General features: G+C 34.4%; 1 protein-coding gene across 1 annotated transcript in view; it reads right to left on the bottom strand.

Moving 5' to 3' along the window:
- Nucleotides 1–21,708, bottom strand: part of LOC127965870 (myosin-IIIb-like) — a 22,150-nt gene extending 442 nt beyond the window's left edge. Inside the window, exons 1-13 of the mRNA XM_052566567.1 lie at nucleotides 21,426–21,708; nucleotides 21,158–21,223; nucleotides 20,944–21,074; nucleotides 18,038–18,140; nucleotides 12,080–12,182; nucleotides 11,778–11,934; nucleotides 9,123–9,225; nucleotides 7,373–7,498; nucleotides 3,498–3,606; nucleotides 3,303–3,419; nucleotides 2,339–2,439; nucleotides 1,717–1,803; nucleotides 1,200–1,265 (exon numbers count right to left, since the gene is read on the bottom strand). Of these exons, the coding sequence (XP_052422527.1) occupies nucleotides 1,200–1,265; nucleotides 1,717–1,803; nucleotides 2,339–2,439; nucleotides 3,303–3,419; nucleotides 3,498–3,606; nucleotides 7,373–7,498; nucleotides 9,123–9,225; nucleotides 11,778–11,934; nucleotides 12,080–12,182; nucleotides 18,038–18,140; nucleotides 20,944–21,074; nucleotides 21,158–21,223; nucleotides 21,426–21,527 (1,371 nt within the window). The 5' untranslated portion in view covers nucleotides 21,528–21,708. The remainder of the gene's footprint in view (nucleotides 1–1,199; nucleotides 1,266–1,716; nucleotides 1,804–2,338; nucleotides 2,440–3,302; nucleotides 3,420–3,497; nucleotides 3,607–7,372; nucleotides 7,499–9,122; nucleotides 9,226–11,777; nucleotides 11,935–12,079; nucleotides 12,183–18,037; nucleotides 18,141–20,943; nucleotides 21,075–21,157; nucleotides 21,224–21,425) is intronic.
- Between the last annotated feature and the right edge of the window lie 1,267 nt (nucleotides 21,709–22,975).

Raw genomic sequence — 22,975 nt, 5'->3', positions numbered from 1 at the left:
GAAATCATCATCACATGCTGTTTGCTATAAATACTGATTCAGTGTGTTTGAGTTTCACTGCTCTCTCACAACAAACGCAGTCACATGACCGTAAATCAACCTTTAATGTTAACTCCACTGTAACTCCACACAACAGGTAGAGATTACTGACTCTGAAACTTGAATTCAGTGGCTGTTAAAATAACTGTTCCGGGTTCAACAAGTTGAGGTTTATGTGAGTTGTTGAACATCACAGAATACATTTTCACCATTCAGTAAAAAAAAAAAAAAACAAGAAAGATCCAGCATTTAAAGTTGCATTTAAAATTACATAAGCCATGAATCAAAATGCTAATTATACAAAGGTAAATTAAAAAAAAATTTAATTTAAAATAAATGTAAAAATTTAAAGATATTGCAGTACAATACTAATATATATATATATATATATATATATATATATATATATATATATATATATATAATTTAAATTCTTTTTTTAAGTGTACAAATATGGATGATTACCAGAGAAAATAATGTTTTTCTCCTTCAATTTGTAAAAGCCGGAGAGCTAGTACTACCACAGATGTTTTTTTGTCCTTCAGTGTGTAAAATGCAACTAAATAAATAAATAATATTTTTTTTATAAATAGGAAGAAATTATAAATAATTGAAAAAAATTTAGTAAAAAGACTCCATAATAAAGTATTTTAAAACAGAATTTTAAAGAGACTGCAAAACCCTGCTTTACAATAATACATTTATGAGGCATAGTAATTATGTAAATTATAAATGCAAAATATGATATATAAAAAGTATATATTATATACTGTATGTATCATCATTATCTTTCGCTCTATATATATATATATATATATATATATATATATATATATATATATATATATGAATGAATGAATAAAATATTTTAAATAGAATTTTAAACAGTTGCAATACTTAAAGAAAATATATATATTAATTTATAAAATGTTTTGCTGTATAAATATATGTTAGATGCACTAAAAAAAGCATCAAGTAAATTGTTGTTTGTATTTGTAAAATAAGTAATTGTGTGCACATCCCATTGAGGCCTGAAGAAGACCCAGCAGGGTCGAAACGTTGCCTTTTTGTTAAATATGGGAGTTAAAAGCAGTGTTGCGGACATTATGGAGGGCTTTCTTTTGTGTCCCAGGTTTAGCAAGCAGCCCGGTCCAGTGTACCTGAGGGAAGGCGCTCTGCTCATCCAGCAGTGACAGAATCCCGATGGGTTTGGTGAGGAACAGGTCCTGAAACAGAGGAGCAAACCTGGCATGGGTGAAAGAGTTTTCCATGCTGACCAGCTGAACAGGCCTCAGATTCATGTCACACTCAGGATACCAAGCTGAATGTTATAAGAACGTGACATACATTTAATATGCAGCTTTCCAACCGGGCAGCCGCTGAATAGCCAAAATTACAGGGCAGAGTTTTATTTACAGAGCAGGATTCTCACGTGAGAATGAAAAACAAGCTTCAGGTTTCTTTAAGCTTCCCATTCAGCAGCGCACCGAAGGATTTAGGTCAGAAAACATGCTGAAATCTGAGAGATTCTCAAAGCTACGTGTCTTGCTTTGTCAGCACTTCCTGTGTTTGGGATTTACCACACGGCCGTCTGCCAAACGCAGAGCTCAGGGTTATTTTTGGAGTCAAATGGAGAAAAAAAAGTAGTTGGAAAAAGTGCTCAATAATCAGACGTACCAGAATGGGTTTGTTGTCCTTGTAGGTTATGGTCTCCCATGTGATGCCTTCCTCTTTATATTCTTTCTGTTCCATCAGAAAAATGTGCTGGAGGGAGACGACATGGAAAACGTGATTATCATTTACAGAGTGGCAAATAATGTCCTGTTGAAAGAACAGTCTGTGATCGAATGTGGCATTTAATGGTTCATAACATCTGCTGCCTTGGGTTTTCTTCAAGACTTTATTTGAAATGAAGTTAAATGGACGATTCTTTTTACAACCCCAAATCGGAAAAAGTTGGGACGTTCTGTAAAAAGCAATGAAATCAAGAATCTGTGATTTATTTAATTGACAGCATAGAAAGAAAATATTTCACTTTGTAAACAATCACATTTGGATTTTGATGGCTGCAATGCACTCCAATAATTGGGACAAATGCATGTTTAAAATGTAAATTTTAGGTGTAGAAATACATGCAATATAACAAAAGAGCCTAGTATTTTTAATGCAGCCCTATGGAGGATTACCACTGGTGCTATTTATTTGTTGGCCCTTTTCCTAACAAAGTCAAAAACGGAGACTTGAATCAATCTTTGGATGTTTTTCTAAACTAATACCAAACTCTTAACGAAGCACTTACATGGTTGAAGAAATACTGGAGCTGTTCGTTAGCCAGATTAATGCAGAGCTGCTCAAATCGGTTCACAGCGAAGTTTTCAAAACCAAAGATGTCAAGGATTCCTGTGAAGAGAGAACGGAAATAATAATTGTACAAAATAAGAAGAATTTTCTATTCAGTTTCAGAGAAATGGATGCTAGTTCAGATTTTAATAAACACTAAGACTATTGTCATTGTAATAAAAAATTGTAAATAAACAATATAAATAAATAAAAATTTATTAATTAATAAAATAAAATAAAATAAAATAAAATAAAATAAAATAAAATAAAAATTAAATTAAAATGGATGGGAAAATAAAAAAAATCAATGATCCAACTGATGAAGATGGCATTTAATAATCAGCCAGAAAATTTTGAGCAGTTACAGGTTAGTAACATTCAGTCTGATAAATGGGGAGAAATGCAGGAAAACTGTATTATCTGCACTAAACATTGGGAACAGTGTTATTTTGTATTGTGAGGTTGGAAAACTGGAGCTATTCACTTGTGTTAGGTTGATAAATCTGAAAATATTTCACCATTATGAGACAACAGACTTCTCAAAGGATGAAGATAAAAAGATGAAATAGGTGAAAAAAAAATCTTAAATTAGATTTATTATTCATAATAATTTGCAGTATGTTAGCCATTGAAAAAAAACTATCATTAAGCCAGTGTTATTTTACTATTATTATTTATATACTATTATAGTTTCCAAATATATTCTGAATTTGATTTCATTTTTTATATTTTGAATTTTAGCAATTTTGTTATGCGCTTTTTTATTCGTATAATTTTTTTATATATATTTTAGTTTCAGTGATTTTAGCACTTCAAAGATTTACATCTAATATTAAGTTTTTCTTTTATTTCAGTCTTATTAATATTAATTTAATTTCAGCCTTATTTCAGATTAAAGGAGACTTGCTTTGGAGATGACTTGCCTATTTCATTGAGCTCCACATCACAGTCTACTTTAGGAGCGAGCTGCTCGTTGATTTTACTGACGATCCATCCGAACACTCGACCGTAGGCCACTTTAGCGATGGAGTCTCTGGCGTCTGAATGAAGACATAAAACACTCTGTGATCGATCTGAAGAGCGTCAGATGCACTAGTGAAAGTGAAACGGTGCTGTACCTTCAGCCTGCTGCTGGTTGTGGAGTCTCTGGATGGCTTCTCCTCGCGTCATTGATGTAGTGCAGGTCAGACTCTTCAGTAAATCCTCTTCCTGAACGCCAAACTGACCCTGCATACAGAAACACACACTCACATGTTTCGCCACATGTTTTTTCCAAGAAGAATGCATCTCATCAAGGACTGCATGAAATGGTCTAAATAAACTTGATATCTTGATTTGCTTGGTGCAATTAGAAAATCGCAAAGACTGTAACTGAATTTTAAAAATATATATGTGCTGTATGTTTTAGCACTGGGTTCATTTACATATGTACAGCTCATTTTCACTTGGTCGCTTTAACATGCATTTGAAAACACAAACATTTCCCCAAATAGAGCTTACAAAACAAACAAAAAAAGCTTTAAAGGATTAGTTCACCCAAAAATAATTTCAAACCGGTAAGTCCTTTGCTAATCTTCAACAAATTAAGATATTTTTATGCATCTGAGACCTGATATTGTACTAAAGTTGTATCCGTTAACATTGATGTACTGTGAACTTACATGTATATGAACGGTTTTATTAACTAATATTAATAGAGGTTAATAAACGATGTAAAAATATATCAATACATTAACGTTAACAGATGAAACCTTACTGTAAGGTTTTTACAATAATATTATTAAATAATATTATTACTAATTAAAATCTAAAAAATATATATTTAAAAACAAAATAAGCAATATTAATATGAAAATATAATATGAATAAAATAATAATAATAATAATTATTATTATTATTATTATGACTATAATTTCACTGGGAAAAAAAAGAAAATTGAGCTTGAAGTATTATTATAAATATTTAATGGCCTAATTGTGCACCCCTACAAACACACACAGAAAACCTAAAAGTTTTCATAATTGCATGTTTAATTGTTTGAAAAAATACTTATTTTTTTCTTTCTCCAAATGGTCCAGAGCTAGTCTCTCCCAAAACATGCAAACTTTCCCGAGGTTAGTGTCAAGATTCTTTGTAAGGAATGAATTGATGAAAAAAAACACACAGAAAAGAAACAGACCCTGCCATTTCAAAAAGAACAAAGACACGCCGAATGTAACCAAGACGTAAATGTCACTCAGGAAAGGTCAAGCTAATTTGTGCGTTTTGACTCTGGAAGCCGTTTGTGGACACGTATACACTTGTACAACAAAAGACACATCGAATCTAATGTGTCCGATCCGGTCCATAAGTTAAAGTCCACCGCAGTGGATTTGATATACGGAAATCATCCTGCGTCAGGTTCTAGTATTAACTGCCCCATACGCATAATATGACCTAATAGAGTCTAAACATAGGCACTTCTGGGCTTTCTGTGCATTCGGGCTCTTATCGTAAAAGGCCAGATGTAGGCGGATCCACACCTCCTTCAGTTGGCCCTTAAAAGAGTTTCTTTGTGTGCACACAGGCTGTAATTCACCTGATTAAACAGCAGGCCGCTGTGTGTGTGTGGGCTTTCTAATCTGAGAGTCACTATTACTGCTGCATGTGGTTTGCTGTTGGTGTTGTGAACAAACCATTACTTAGCAATAATATTAGTTCAGTTTGTGTCGTTCAGCAGAGCTCCTCAAATGTGTGTCATTACGGAGACGTGTGATGTTACACCTGATCAAATGCACTATTTTCACCTGCTCAGCCTATTTGCACCCTCCGTTTCCAGATTTTTTTAAATAGTTGCATCTCAGTGATGAAATATTGTCCTTCTAACAAACCATACGTCAATGGAAAGATTATTTATTCATCTTTCTGATGATGTATTACTTGGGACTATCCCTCATCTCTCTTGCAATGACTGCTGTTGCATACTCAAGTATGTGGAGCTCTGTGATGTTCAGTGGTTGATCTCCAGCAAGTTCTTCTCCAGGGAACTCCCGCTTGGCTCTTTATCCACAGTACTAGCTTTCTCTGGCGTTTGCATTTGCTGTTGGATGCACTTGATGACACTAGCTTTGATCTGTGCTAATTCAGTGTCTGCTAGCCATTTCCTTGCCTCATTGTTTCGTTTCTTCTCTGTGCATTCACCTTGTTCGGGTCCATATCTGGGTGTATATCTGGGTTCTGTTGGTTCCAGATTATGTAGGTCCCTCTTGTCTTGGGTGCTTTCAATGACGTGAGCCCCTTTCACACTGCCATTCCGGCAAATACAGGGGTAAAGTGTTCCTGCAATTGGTCCCTTGTCGCTAGATTGTGAACTTTCACGCTGCCAGTGATTACCCGGTATATGTGCGTGCTTTCACACACAACCCTTGAAGATCCCGTAACGACACGTGACATCAGCGCGTGACGTGTAATGTACGAGTCGAAAACGCTAGGCACGTTATACTTTCACTGAAGCAAGCAAACGGTCTCGACGTCAGCGCGGAAAGTGAGGAACTAACTGATCTCTGCTTCATTACAGTTTGCACATATGTTTTCGTCGCGAATGTTGATCTTCCTTCAAAACACCCGGTAAAAGAGTCGCGCGTCATCACTTCGACACTGAATTAGATCTGGCTTTTGTTCACACATCGCTCGTCCCGGGTCGAACCCCGCAATGTTACTAGGTCGCCGACCCAGGTTCAATTCGGTAATCAATTCCGGGACGTGGTTGCTTTCACACAGAAGGCAACCCGCCAATGTTCCGGAAATATTGCGGGTCTGACGTGCAGTGTGAAAGGGGCAATAGTAGAAGGACCACATCGGGTTGAGAATCTTCGTTCTGATGACAGTCAAGTACTTGCATGTCAGTATTATTCTCCTGATGACCGACACTTCTCACCCTGCTGGACGCGACACCCGTGTCTCCAGTATCACAGGTCTTGTTTACGTCTTTTAGTTAGTTTCTCTTTGAACACGCTTTTAATGTTTCTGTCAATGCCCACTCCATTAGTTCACACTGTAAAGGGCAAGTCTAGCAGCACTACATGGGAGGTGGAGCTTCACAATTTCTTCTTATTATTATTAATAATAATATTATTATTATTGTCATTGTTATTACAAATAACATTATACATGTTATTATTATTAATAAAAATATTCAACAAAAACAATTACTGTTGTAATATTTCACAGTAAAATAAATGCATAATACATTTTAATAATAACAATTATACTAATTCTCTTTTTATATACAATAAAATATTAATATTGTAATATTTAATTTAAAATAAAAATAATTATTTTTATTATTATTGATGTTATTTTTATTACAAAAAAATAAATATTACTATTGTAACATTTCGCTGTATAATAAATATAATAAAATACATTTTTACTTTATAGTACAACAGTGCTAATATTTACAGCGGTCCTAAATTAAAAATTCTGGCAGGCAACAGCCGGTTTATAAGCACTTTTCATTACAAGTTTAGGATTGGTGCGTAGCATTCCCAAAAGCATGTTATAAACCACTAAAAGAACCGAGCTGCACTGAGATGCTAAAAGCACCGGTGGATAATGAGATGCTCACATGTTAATGAACAACACATTATGCTCATGTTCCTGTGGCTCGGTGGTAGAGCATTTCATTAGCAGCGCAAAAGGTTGTGGGTTCAATTCCCAGGGAGCACACATACTGGCAACAAATGTATAGCCTGAACTCGCTTTGGATAAAAGCACATGCTACATGTATAAGTGTAAGTGTTAATAAAAAAACAGGTTAACCATATATATTTACACCGCATGTTCTGCTAAATTTTACTTTTTCTTTCTTTCACACATCTTAAAGCTTGGTGTTACAAAAACTTTTCACAATGGTTAAGAGCTGTCGCATGCACTGCTGCATGTCAAGTGGACCTGTGAATTGCGACAGTTGTGCTACCACAAACATCTTTTAGAAACAAACAGGAAACTCACCGCAGTAGCTTTTAACCAACCGCGTGATGCCTCAGACACCTTCAGAGCATCACTCTCTGTTGTCTCAAAGGTGATGTTCCCCAAAGACAGAATGCCAGCTAGAATGGTCATCATGTCCACCTTTTCCTACAAACCAGAAATGTAAATGTCTATCAGGGTTTCTTCAGGTAACTTTAAGACCAAGTAAAGAACATTTAAGGAAAGGCATACAATATGTCTCGCAACGTCTTGTATTATAAATGCTTTGAAGTTTCAGATCTCCATCATGTTTTGGATCTCCAAATATATATATATATATAAATCTCTCTGCCCAAAACCACAAGAATATAGAAAGAGAAGCAAAACTATAGGTTTTATGATAAATTGATCAATGAATGAAGAAACTTTTGATTAAAACGAGAACAAATATCCGCCAATAGAAAAAAAAAAAAAAACTACTTAATTCAAAGAGAAAATAAAATTTAATTCCCCATATTTGTTTTCATTTTTAAGCACAAACTCACTTCATTTTGATCAATTTCTCAGAAAACAAGACTTCATGTCTTCATTTTGCATTTTCAGTAACTGTATCTTGACTTTAGGAGATTTAAATGTTTGCACTGGAAAACAAATAAAAAATACTAAGGCAAATATTAATGTTTTAAAGTGGATGCACCATTTAATGCCAATTTAAAGGGGTCATATAATGCTCTTTTGCAGTGTTATCTATGCACAAACCGAGAATCATAGATGCATATGCATAGATAGGATCCCTGAAGCTGCAAAGACTAAAGATTCAAATACAAAGAGATATTCTTTATCAAAGTTAAGACTCTGCCACGCCCCCCAAAAATGCCTCGTTTAAACACGCCCCACATATCTACTTGTGTAATGCAACCCAAATGTTGATGCAAAGAAAGACGCAGTGGTTTCAGTAACACAGTTAGTGTTGAAGCAGTCACGTCAGGGAGATGTGTGTGTATCAAGGAGAAAACAAAAGCACTTTATTTGATCTTCCAAAAGTAGATGCCTTTAGGAACCGTTAAGATTACTTACAACAGAACAGCAATGAATTTTATGGACGAGCGTATTGTGAACCTAAGAGAGGAGGTCATTCTGACTTTGCTACGACAGTCTGGCACTTCTGAATCAGCTTCTTTAAGTATCTTGTGTTATAAGTTTAAGTGTTGGCTATTGACTGTCAAATGTAGAGTTTTGCATATCGTGTGTGTGTGTGTGTGTGTGAGAGAGAGAGAGAGACACAGGGTCACACAGTGGAGTCAGCTGTCTTAACCGTCCATGGCTTTTGTTCTGCAAACACATTTGAGCTTCATCACTGTGTCTGTCACGCGATTCTGTTCCCCTTTCAAGCTTGAATTGATGGTTAAACTAAGGACATTATTAATTATCATTACATTTATTTTGAAAGATGAAGCTCACGATTATGCAAAGGGGCGTTACATTTCGGATGAGTGCTTGAGGTGTTCGGCCAATCACAACGCACTGAGTCAGCTGGCCAATCAGAGCAGACTGCGCTTGTCAGAAGGAGGGGCTTTGTAGAAAATTACGCATTTGAGAAAGGCCTTAATTTGTGGAAGGGGCAAATGTTATGTAAGATCTGTGGAAAACCTGGTCTATAAACAAAAACTGAACAAAAACATTACAAATGCTGTTAAGCTTTCTAACTTTATGCTACTGTAGTGTTGTATGAAAAAATTCATACAAAAGCTTTTCAAACCACAGGACACAAACAAAAAGGCTTTGTTCTTACCTGCTCCTCAAATCCCACCATGTCCATGGCGTTACACACTTCAGCATATTTCACACGCCAGGCCTGAACCATGTCTTCTTGCCCAAACCTGCCATTCAAACAACTGACAAGAGCAAAAAGATGTAAGGTTACTGCTAGGTTTCCAGGAATATGATTTATAAGTTTTGATACACAAACAAATGTGCTTTGAAAAGACAAAAGACTATATTTGGTGACTACAGTTGTGTAATGAGTTAAACAGGTAAAAAAAAAAAAAAGCACTATTGTAGCTTGTCAAAGATATAAATATCAAATACATCAAACAGGATATGTATTTGAAATTAAAGACTCGGTACAGTAGTGTAACTGGGATCCAAAAAACAATTTTTTACACCGTGAAAATATGAAGAAAAAGCATATTCTCCTTGGCAGTGGATTCGGAAGACTAAAAAAAACATTTTACCCTCAAAAGGGTTTGAAAAACAGACATAAACAATAATGAGGCTCTTTACCACAAATACAAATAGCTATTAAATATATTATTAAATACTATTAATTCTATATAATACGATTAATGCTATATAACTGTATAAGAGTTCATAATTTTAATTTTTATATATTTTCGTCTCTGACAACCTGTAATAAAGGTGTTATGGTTTTGCTTGATTCTTTAGTATCTTTATTCAGTGTTAATTCTTGGTGAATTGCATAGAAACCAATAGAGTTCAATCTGATTTCGAACTAGGATTATTATAGCTAAATAAAACGAAAACTGAAACTAAAGTTAAAACCATAAAACCATTTTCGTTTCTTGAAATTACGGAAATAAACTTTTATTTCAGCTAGTTGCTAAGGCAATATTTATATTGCCTATTTTAATTTAGTTCCACTTAAATGTAATCAATTCAAATTATAAGGATTATATATAAACAAATTAAAATAATAGACTTCAATATATATAAACAAAAACAAACTACTAAGATGTAAAAAACTTAAAGTTAAAGTTTTTCTAAAATAAAGATGAAAACAGAAAGATCAGAAATATTTAATAGTATGAAATTAAAATGACAGTTTCCAATACTAATTAGGTATGCAGGGTTTTTCCTATATTGAAAATTTTTTGGCAGCCGCCAAAACCATTTTTTGTCCCGTCAAAGCCATATTTGATCTGTAATTGGGTTTTGTGAGTGAAGCAGGCTACTGACGGAGTGACGGAGGACTGCGCGCGCACCTCCCAAAACAGACGAGACATTTATACTTAATGCAACTGTCTTAGACTGAAAACCAGACCATACAACTGATTTAGACGTGGGTGCCAGTGTGATGAGATCTACTAATATCCGTCTGCTTTGGCATGATTGTTTTAGGCCTGTCTGTAACCGATTGATTATTGTGGTTATGGGGTGGCACAAAAAAAAATGTTCGGTTCAACCACACACGGTTCGGCATGCGCTTCAACTTAAATCTGACAAAGCATCTGTAATATCATCTGTAATATGGCTTGCTATAAATGGCACGTAAAAAATAGGGTTCAGCTAATAAATGTTTCTGTTGATGCTTGCGCATTTCAGCTTCCCAGACATTACAAAAACATGAGGAAAAAAAACCCTGGACAAATCATTATATAACAAATCAGTATATCAGTATATAACAAATCATTACTTCTTAGAAGAACATACAGATCTGTAATGAGAAAGTAAGTTTGCTTACCCCATTTAGCAAGAGTGTTTAGTAAAATTTAGCATTAATAAATAGGCCTAAGACAATGTGTAGTAAATAACCTATAAAATCATTTAAAGTTAGACTGGAGTGAGATGAAACTAGATCAAAGCACAAAGCAAGCGATTGCTAGCTAGCTGCTAATTTTCTTACATTTTATAATGGTAAAAAATTCCACTATTACAACTTTTAATGCTACGTTTTTAATGCGACTTTTTAATTGATATGATTATACTAAAATCATTATCAGGTCTATCAAAAAAGGATTTTATCTTTCAAAAACTATGAAAGCCAGTCGTGGAAAATCACACTTTTTTTGCAAAGAGGGCAAGAAAGGATGACAGTGATCATTTTTTCATTAATAAATAGGATAAGAAAAAAAAAAAAAAAAATCACAAACTGTTTCTTTGTATTTATTTTAAATGTAACATTTATTGTCAATATTGGGATCATGTGAGTACTAGGGTACTCTTTGCTGTGTGTGGATGACCATGTCGGTCAGCCACCACCGAAGACCAATTTTGACCCAGGAAAAACCCTGGTATGTTGTTGTACGTAAAATGTAAAAAAAATAAAAATATTTAAACTTTTTTTTACAATATTAGGTTACTATTGTAAAAAAAAAGTTTAAATATTTTTATTAAATAGAATATGTAACTCAAGCCTTGTGTGCTCTTGTGAACTTGTTAAAATCACTGTACCGCACAACCTTGAGTGTTTTCGAATTCGTCTCAACCAATCAGATCTTTGCATCACCTGACAATGTTTTGTATTGACCTTTTACACAATGAATGCCGTATTAAGAAACATGACGTCCGTGCCACAAATAGTTCTGTGGGAGGCGTCGTGTGACACACCTCCAATAAACTGCATGGGTGAGATGCTAATCTATGACATGCATCGTGAACAATGTTGATGATCCGGTTTCAAAAGCTCATGACATCACTGATGACTCACCGGTAGCGTGTTGGGTCCAGGAGGCCGTATATCTCTTTATCCTCCTTCGAGATGCCGGCTAACATGAAGTAGAAGATGTGGAAGTTCTGCTCTCCCTCGTCCTGATGAACCACACGGGATTTCTCCAGGAGGTACTCGTTGATTTTGGCCCCTTTGACTACAAAAACACAGAAACGGAGGTTAAAGTTCAATCAGAGAACACTGAATTGATTTATTGCTCTAGAAACACACCCAGTGAGACTTATATGATCCATTACAGTTAGTGGGAATAGCGTTATCTTTATTGTCTGTGGTAAACAAACCTGAAGAGTTCTGGAAGCGAAGCTGGATGTATTTCCCGAAGCGACTGCTGTTGTCATTCATTACCGTCTGAGCATTTCCAAAGGCCTCGAGAAGTGGATTCACCTATTCAGACACAACCAGACGCAATCATGTTAAGCAGAATCTTAACGTTTTTAACTTTTCTTAAAGCTTTGCTTTTAAACAGCATCCCAGAATGCAATACAAAGCTGGCTGAGATAACTGTGATGTGCTTTGGTCACAACACCAGTTTGTTCACTATCATTTGTTTTCTTATTAAACTTCATTATTTACATTCACACAAATATACATATACATACATATATAGCTATTATACATGTATAAAAAAGTGCCTCCATAAGTATTGGGACAGTAAAGACAAACTTGCTCTGCTTGCATTGTAGTCTAGTAATCTGCAAATATGATTGAAAAAACTAATATGAGACAAAACTACAGAATGTCACATTTTATTATTGGGTCATTCAACACAGAGAGGTTTTACCAGCTAAGAAGATCATCAGTTTTAGAGTTCATCCCACTATCTGATGGGAGCATAAGTATTAAAACAGTTGACTCACAGATCTTTCTAAGTGTCCTGTTGCATTAATTCTTCAGACATTAAAAGCAGGGAATGTGTCAGTTAGTGCATTATCCATTGCTTCTGCATTTTGAGTCTGGTATTCGAGAAAAACACACACAAACCAACATTTACCCTAAACACCCTGCCAGTTCAGTCAACCACTTTATCAGAGGAAAGAAATTGAAAGTCTTAGATTGTCCAAATCAATCTCCAGATTTAATCGGATTGAACATTAATTTCACCAGCTCAAGAGGGGACTAAATACAGAAACTCCCCAAAACAAGCAACATATGGAATTGGCTGAATTAGAGACTGGGAAAAGCATTTCAAAGGATAAGACCAAGACTCTACAGACTTCAATCTTTTACATCTGCTTTAAGTTCAACTCTATACTTATGCTCACATCAATAGTGACATGAACTCTAAAAGTGCAGTCCTTTTTATTTGGGAAAACCAGAAACCGCTAATAATAAAATGTGACATTCTGTAGTTTTGTCTTAGACAATCTTAAATATAAAGATGCTTCAAAAGGTTCTTCAAGCGATGGCAAAGAAGAACCATTTTTGGTTCCATTTTGGAACCATTCAGTCAAAGATTCTTTAAAAGAAACCATCTCTTTCTAACCTTTTTTATAATCTGAAGAACCTTCTTTCTCCACAAAGAAAACAGAAAGGTTCTTTAGATGTTAAAAGTTCTTTAAAGAACCATTTAGACAAAAAGGTTCTTCTACTGCATTGTGAAGCACCTTTTTTTTTTAAGAGTGTATTCAAAACTTAATCTGATTTTAAATATAAACACACATTAATTAACATTTACAAAACAAATAACTAAATATTTATAAGGATCATCATGAATGCTGACTTTCAGCTCATCTACACAAAAACTGGAAATAAATATAAGGTGAATAATGTGCCATGAATTGTTGCTAGAGAGGAACAATCTTTTAAACTGTGCTCAGTCTACTATAATAATTTGTAGATTTATAGCAGAATGTCAACTATTGACTCATTTGTTTTTGTTAATTTTATTGCCCATTTAGACCAATTTTATGAATGCCTTTTGAATAAATGCCATTTGATTTATTAATGACCAATTACAGAGCTAGAAAGAGTAGCCTCTGAACAATAAGGAACTATATTGACAATTTTAGCTTTGAACCAACAAGAAAGAGAGCAAAAAGAAACAGGGAATCTGGACTGCTGAATCTCGTCTTTGTTTGAGGGATCCTAAAACCAGTTATTCCACTTCAGAGGGCAAGAACGAAGGTGCTCACTTCTCTATGCAAACATACTGAACAGTGTGACAGCAGAAAGCTTTCTTCAAGATAACAGTCTCAGAGTTTAAAGCAAATCACACATCGTAGGAACAGGATGTTGAAATGTGTTATACGGAAGTTTAAAAAAAAAGAAAAAAAAGAAAGAAGTCACATGGAGCAAAGGTTGATTCAACTTCATTCGCAAATGGGAGTCAAAGCATCACGTCTTGATTGGGTAATATAACAGCAAGATTTCCCTGAGTCACACCAGTGGGTGAAGCGGTCTGGCTTAAGCAATGCTTTAGAGAGTTTTGGTCACTTCTTAGATTCTCAGATGTCTGGGGGAGTTCAGACAGATATCTGAGAAGTTTAGGAAGTGAACTTGACTCTCTAAAGCAATGCATTAGCATTGCATGACCCCCATTTGCACAGGAAGTTGGCAATCTTTGCTCCAGTTGTTAGAAAATGTTCACACAGTTTTGTAAAGGTTTGGAAACACTTTGGACATGTCAACATCTTGCCTTAACTGACGGTGAGAGTTTGAAGTGGGACTATGTATTTGTCCGACTGATGTCTGACGGATGAAGTGTTCGGGAAAACCGGTTTAAAAACTAGTTTTTGTTACATTTGCAGGGAGTAGTGATGCAGAAAAGACATGCTTCACCTTTAAGAAGTGCTCAAACGTAAATGTTAAATGGAACACCCTTATGTTTTAGTACAAGTATGAACATTTCATGAAACTTCATCAGAAAAACAATACATCTAACAAACAGATGTATACTTTAGTAGAAGTTTGTAAGATTAAAATGTTTATTAGAAATTCAATTAAATGTGTGTTTACTGAAAGTTGTCAAAATAAAAGTCCCACTCACTCAAATTCTACGTCAAATATCAGTAATGGTAATATATTGATCAACCACTAAAACATTTTCCCAATGTTGTGCAAATATTTTTTTTTTTACGTCACAATTATCTCAATGTTCGGCGCATTAACAATATGCAAAAACCTTTAATAGTTTCCAAAATAGTTATAAATGTTCAAATAACGCAAATGTGAAAGTCTAAAGATGAAAGGTTTTAACTTAAAATCTGAGAGTTCCGGTCCTTGATTCTGATTGGTTGAGCCACGTTTGAATCTGTTCTAAATTACTCTACAAACATACACCTTTGTTTACGTTTGTGTGTTGCTTGGCAACCATTTGTTGGAACCAAAACTGTTTCTGAGGAACTACATTGTTTGGTGGAAGAATACCTTTTTATAGAAATAATCTAATAATCTACATTTATAGAACATTAATATAAACATTGTGTTAATGTCTCTATTCCCATTTGAGAAACTGCGCAGCTTAACCTTCCCACAATCAAAACACTAATTTGTTTATAAAAGTAGATCTTTGTAAACATATGCAAAGTCGATCTACTGTTAAACTGCATATGAAACGAAACACTCCAGGTGAAAAAAAATGATACTTTATTTCGAACTCTGCTAAAAAAAACCTTCTGAAAACAAACGACGAACCTACAGCAGCAGAAGTAAAACTGCAGCAATTACAATAAGTAGTAAGAACAACCCATCAGGTGTCAATAAATATTGCTTTTCCAAATAACCAACCATCAGGGGCTTCCAGAAGTGAGCTCGCTCAAAAATGCATTGTCATTTACAACTTTACCAACTTTCTCATTTCATCAGATCTGATGATGACTTTCAGCGTGAACATAACAGCATGGGAAAATGTTTTATGGTATTGGTTACCAGCTATGATTACAGATCTGAGTGGGTCAGATAGTGGAAGATAATACGATGCCAACTGCTATCAAATCATAACACTACACCCAACCAGGAAGTAACAAGCAGAAATAACTTCTACCATGCACATCTGTTCCTCAAACCAACCAGAGACCTCAAATTACAGACAGATGCTAAAAAATACTGCTGTCACACCCGCATATTTTCAGACACCGCTTGAGTATTTTTATACCAAGTTTAAGAGGGACGTATTAAAGAGAAAAAAAACTAACACTAGCTTCTTTTTTCCTTTTGTATTATTTTCCTTTTATTTATTATACAATTAACAAAAGCAAGAAGGCCTCTAACACTAGCTTGCTCTATTTTTTTATTTTATCGGACTTCTTTCTATTTATTATATATAGAATTTTTTTAATCACTTGCTATGTGTGCTATTAAGCTAACAGACTTGCACAAAGGGATAAAAAAAAAAACCTGAGGCTGAATTTTTTTTCCCGGTGGGGAAAGTTTATCTTGCAATAACTGCGGCAACTTGAACATTTGAAAGGATACTTTGACAAAGTTATTGCTTTCTTTTTTATGAATACATGGTTGACCTGAATCATGAAAGCTGTGTCATACACTTGGAAAATTATGAGCTATATCACCACTATCATTGACAGCATGTGACACTCCACTTATCTCATGAGAGGAGACAAAATACAGATACTTGCACAAACAATGCAGTTGTATTTAGAAACATTTTAACTAATTTAGGGCTGTGACTAATTATTATTTTGGTAATCAAGTAATCCGATATTTTTTAGTGATCAATCTAAATGAAAAACATGCTTTAGTATGACTATTTAAATATAAACTAACGATGAGGCAATAATAATTGGCTCAAATAAAATATCAAAACCAAGAAATTACATGATTGTTTTGAACAACACATTTAAAATACATAATGTAATATGCCTATACATAATATAAACAAACATATCAAGTGTTTTTTTGTTGACCCTCTAACTTTAACACTCACTATTCTAATTCGATTCTTTAAAAAATATAACTACCTTTCTAATATTTTTGTATTCTATGTTCTTTTCATTTATTATGCAATTGTATATGTATGTGTGTGTGTATGTGTAAAGACCTCTAACTAGCTTGCTCTATTCTTTTATTTTTTTATTCTATCTGTTTTCTTTTTATTTATTATATTAGTTAAAATCCCATGCTACGTGTACTGTGTTAACCTAACCGAGACTTGTTATAGCACTAATATATCATTGCTCTTTTTGTTGTTTTTGATTGCTTCCACTGTCTTCATCTGTAAGTCGCTTTGGATAAAAGCGTCTGCTAAATGAATAAATGTAAATGTAAATAAATGTAAAATAAGTGTCTTCTAAATGACTAAATGTAAATGCAAAAAACAGCTTGATCTGCTATTTATTATTATTATTATTGAATAATAAGTGGGCGTTCTCATTCTAAAATGCATTTGATTGGATAACTGCAAGACGGGTAATCAATTTTGTTAGGAATTTTACTAGATGAAAAAGGTTTTGCATGCGTATATTTCCTAAATCTTTTAGGTTTACACTAGCATTAAGATGCAGGCTTTCTTTATGTTGTGTAAAAGAGTGGTAAAACTCCCTTTCACTGTACATTCTGATGAAAAGTAAAAGTGATGTACTTCCATAGTATTGTCCTGTTTAACTGTGCTAATGTTATTAAACCTCAAAAAAAATATTGGCCAACCCTGAGCAATCTGTCAAGATGGAGTTTATGATTAAAATAAACAACATAATAATAATAAAAAAAAAACATAATTCAAAGGAAAAACAAGACATTTGTTTTTCTTGTTGTAACCATAAACTCACGTAATTTTGTGCAATTTCTGAGAAAACAACACTTAGAACAAGACTATTAGAAAGAAGAACCAAAATTCTAAGGAAGATATTCACTTTTTTGCAGTGCATGCAACATTTAATGCAATAACTATGAATTTAAGACTTTCTGCTCTAATTTAAGACCCTTTTAAGGCCGTAATTTGTGTAAGGGCAAGTTCCGACTTTTTAAGACCTCAACACTAATAGACACAGACTAAAAGCCACAAAAGTCCAAGTTTGACTTTATGGGCTCTTTAAGCCATTCCCAAAAACACATAACAACAAACAAATTAAACACACCCCATATACACCATTTGAATATCTCAGAAACCACACATGTGACTTTAACACACACACACATGAGGGTGAGGAGCAGTTTCATCTTCCTGTATGCAAATCAAACACCCGACCACTAGAATGCAGCTGCTAAATCATGTTTCATTGCAGTCCTAATCTGTGCAAACCTGGTGGCTGTATTCAAATGCAGACGCATCTGGCGGGCCGTACCTGCAGGATCTGCTGCTCCAGCTGTGAGTTGGCCTTGCACAGCTCCATGATGTGTCTCAGCAGCAGTTTGGTGCTCTCCGTTTTACCCGCGCCGCTCTCACCACTGCGGGACAAATGGATACAACATATCAGACTGTTAGTGTTGTGGTAAAATAAACGCTAGTGTCACGGGACAGGGCCACAGAAGTGAAACTTGGGTGAGTCAAGATACAAGAGAACCAAAACATGTCCAGCTCATATTTAACACCAGAATCAAAAGACTATATCTGGACTTTTTTTTTTTTCATGTCTATTAAATGAACACTGAGTGCATATTTTATATATATATATATTAAGTAAATTATTTTTATATTTTCCTTTTTGTTTCTAATTTTTATTCATTTTATTTGTTATATTATTCTCCAGCTTTAGTTATTGTTTTTTTCAATTTTATTGGTTTTCCTATTTCATTTTAACTTAAAATTTTAATTTTTTTTTTTTTTTACTTCGTTACAGTTTTAGTAATTTTGTATTACATTATTTATTCGTTTTAATTTTTTAAATACGTCTATATAATTTTTTATTAGTTTTCATTTTATTTTTTGTTTTATTTTAGTAAATCAAGATTAAACTAAATGAAACAAACGAATTAAAAAAATTATCAAATTAGTTTTTTGTATATTTAAAGTCACGTTTAGTTTACTTGATTGTCTTGAAATAATGAAAATAGCAACACAATTCAATGTAAAAACAAAATAGGCTTCGTTTTCAATATCCATTCCTATGCAAAATATTAATAATATAATATTGATTATTCTTATTTTACAATACAAAATTGCTTACAGTATGATCCAAAAACTCTTTTAAGAGCTCCAAAGACTAGAACTAATCAATATTTTTCACAAAAAGGTGCATGACTTTTGATCTGATTTCAAAGTCAATTTATATCGTCTTGGGGGCTACAACAACATCAAACATAATAATAATTGATGACACAGGCATACGTTAATGGTTGTGTTGTCTTGCCTTGTCATTGTACACATTAAAAGCATTCTGTCCCAGTTGTCTGGGTGATTATCAGTCTCCCTGCACTGGTACTGCTCTCATTCATGGATGGCTATATGGTTTCTAAGGGTGATCACTGAGCTCTATTGATAGTTTAGATGATCAGACAGTGTCTGTTGCCCAGTGACTGTGAAAGCAAAACCAACTTTTTGTCTTTAGATGGTGTTTCGCACTGCTCCGTCCCTATCAATGCACAGAACAGGTCTGAGAAATTCACAGTGAGGCTCCATATCTGAAAAATACATTAAGGCCGACCTTTCTAATGGTAAAGCAGCAGCGCAGAGTCTCAGCGGAAGGACGCACGGAGGAAAAACCTTAAATATGATACCGCAAAGAGTACAGCTATCAACTACACTATTACATTATGGAGGAATCCAGGAACTAAAATCCATCGGAAACTTTCACAGTTAGTCAGAAACAGACACGGATAGTTTATCAATGCAAACTCAGAATACTTGCATGACTGTTTGAAGACCAATATGATTAACTCTCAGCTAAGTCTCAAAATTTGCCCTCGGTTTCACAGACAAGGGTTAAGCCTAGTCCTAGACTAAAGTGTAAATCTGAACTGTTTTAACTGAAAGAAACTAGCACTGACTGATCTTAAAACACGTCACTGCCTTTGTTTTGTCTTAAAAATGTAGACCAGTAATTCATGTTTATAAATATTATTTAAATGTCCTAATTGAACTATGGGTTAGTCCTGGTTTAGGCAGAAAGCCTTGATCTCAGATTAGGGGTTGAAAACCAAGTTTACACAACTATGAAAGCTTGCTTTCGCCAAAGAATACAATAAAAAAAAAATAATAAAAGTAAAAAAATTCACAATTCTTATTTTTTTCTCGCAATTCTGACAGAAAAAAAGAACTCCGAGTTTTGAGAGAGAAAGAATAATGAGATATTAACTCCGAACTGAGAAATAAAACTCAAAGGATAAACTTGAAGTCCTGAGAAGAAAACTTCCAATTGTGAGAAAGAAATGTAAAAAAATTAGGATCACCTCATAATATCGCAATGAAAAGTCGTAATTGTGAAACAAAACAGCTGCGAGAAAAAAAAAAAAAAAAAAGTATATAAAAATTCACAATTACCTTGTTTATTTTTTTATTCCATGGCAGAAAAATTCGGAATTGTAGGAGAATAAATTAGTAATTCTCATTTGATGTCTTGCAACTTTTTTGAGAAATAAACAATATAAGATAAACATTCATATTAACACACACACACATACATACACATTAAGATGCGATCAGACTATGGATCAGACGCGTGCTCGCGCGGGTTTAGAGACGCGATGCCCCGCGTTTGGCGTGTAATAGCATACATTTTCTGTAAAGATACGAATCAAAACAACTCATCCGTCGAGTAAAACACAAGCGAGATCGGCGTCTATTTCTAGTTGAATTTTGTCGCGAAGCTACTTCCACATTTGTCCGCGACAACGTTGTCATGTGGTTTCTACGTCAGTAAAGGCGGTAACAAAGGGTAACTAACGTCATTGACAGGCGACTGCTGCCCCGTGCCACGGTTTAGAATGGGAATTTTCTCATGATTTACAAGTAGTTGAAAACATTAGAGATATTGTTAGTAATCAGCTGGACAAAATATATAAGACTAGCCTAGTGGTTTTTGGATAATTTACTGCAAATATCTTACAAATTGTACCTTTAAATGAAATAGACAAGAGGACTTTTATCTGATGTCAGAAATATGAGAGAATGCTCGTCTTGTCTCTACGTGTCTCACCGAAAAAAAACAAACATGACTGAACAAGAAATTTCATACTGTACTTAGACGCGTCACCATATGAGCATTAGAAGACCGCTCCAGGAGAAACCACTGGCTTTGATTGTAATACAAACCTGATCACGATACACTGGTTCTTGGGTCCCGTGGACAGACGTCCCATCATGGACTGATACGCCCGGTCCGCCACAGCAAATATATGAGGGGGCAAAGACTTCTTCTCATGGCACTTATAACGCTCAGATACCTGCACAGGAGAGACCAGTTTAATTACGGTTACATGCTTTCTGACCACATACCTTCTTAACAGCCAAAGAAACACATCCTTACCTCTTTTTCATAGATTGAAAGATATTTAAATGGGTTAATAGCCACCAAGATGTCTCCTATATAGGTCTGTAAATATATATAAATTCAGTTAGAAGTCATATCTCAGTGATATAAAGCAGCATTTACATACAGTCAGGGAATAACAACTGTCCCACAGAACAAGAGCTCGTTGTTTAATCATCTCCAGAAAACACCGCTGGTTTTAATTCAGGAGTTTCACAGATTTTATGGTATTATTAGGTGTTTTAACACGTTTTAAGTCACTCACATAGATGAGGTTGTGTGTAAAGCGTCCAGTCAAAACCGCCAGCAAACTTTTCTCGTCCAGCTCGGAGAGATTCGCCAGGTCTTCAGGCAGTTTGTCCTCCATCGTTCGACTCTAAAGTTGTTCGTGAACTTATAAGTGTCAAATCTTATTGTCTCGCATCACAAAATAAAAGCTAGTGTTTATATCCACGCTCCGTCGCGTCCACGCAGCGGTTGACTTGGCTCTCTCTCGCGCGCGCGTGCACACTCTCTCTCTCTACACTTCTTGAGTGTCTCTCTCTCTCCGCCCTCTGCTAATAGACACCCCCGTTAACCCTTTCATCACACTACAACATTTAAAGTGATAGTTCACCCAAAATTAAAATTCTGTCACCGTTTTTAACTTTTATGTGACCCTTGAACACAAAACCAGTCATAAGGGTAATTTTTATTGCCTTCTAGAGATTTATACATCACCTGAAAGCTGAATAAATAAGCTTTCATTGATGTATGGTTTGTGAGTAAAGGACAACATCTGGCTGAGATACAATTATTTTAAAATCTGGAATCTGAGCAAGCAAATAAATATAAATATTGAGAATATCGCGTTCAAAGTTGTCAAAATTAAGTTCTTAGCAATGCATATTACTAATCACGGTAGAACATGTACAAAATATCTTCATGGGTCATGATCTTATTTAATATCCTAATGATTTTTGGTATAAAAGAAAAATCAATAATTTTGACCCATACAATGTATTTTTGGCTATTGCTACACATATTCCACAGCGACTTCAAACTGGTTATCAGGGTCACATATATTGTTACAAACTTATATGACTTTATTTCAACAGAAATGGAGATACTTAGCAGAATGCTGACGCTGCTCATTTCCAAACAATGAAAATGGATGGGGACTGGGGATGTTGATCTTTCGAAAGGTACAAAATGTACCTTTAAAGCAGTAGTTAATATATTAAAGCGCTATATTCCATGTCTGATGAAGCTGTATGATAGCTTTATATGAGAAAAGATTGAAAATCATCTTATTATTGCAGTTCTAATATCTAAAATACTAAAATATTTTCAGTAATTGAAAGAAATCTGGAATTATAGCAAATGTCAATATAAGATGACTAAAACTTAACTTTAAACATATTTATGTATTAAACAGTTTATGGACAATCATGGTGTTCTGTCTTTATAGTGAAATTGGATTAGTAATGTTTAATAATAATAATAATAACAATAACAATAATGTTATTGATATCTAGAAAAGGGTTCATAAAGGAACTGATGAGGGTCATTAATGCACCTTTAAGTGAAGGTTCCAATTAGAACCTTTGCACAGTTGCAATCTCCAGGAACCTCAAAAGGTTCATTTTTGGAACCTTTTCTTCTAAGAGTGTAGCAATGTTGGCTTATAAAATAAATGAAATAAACAGGTTTAAGTTGAGGTACCGGTACTTAAATTACTAAACCTGGAAAAAAAAAAAAGTAAGTTGTGTGTGTGTACCTATATCTATCTATCTATCTATCTATCTATCTATCTATCTATCTATCTATCTATCT

Source organism: Carassius gibelio, chromosome B10 (assembly GCF_023724105.1).
Source record: "Carassius gibelio isolate Cgi1373 ecotype wild population from Czech Republic chromosome B10, carGib1.2-hapl.c, whole genome shotgun sequence".
NCBI classification, from domain to species: domain Eukaryota; kingdom Metazoa; phylum Chordata; class Actinopteri; order Cypriniformes; family Cyprinidae; genus Carassius; species Carassius gibelio.
The sequence above is the reverse complement of the archived record's forward strand: the minus strand, read 5'-3'. Positions and strand labels throughout refer to the sequence as shown.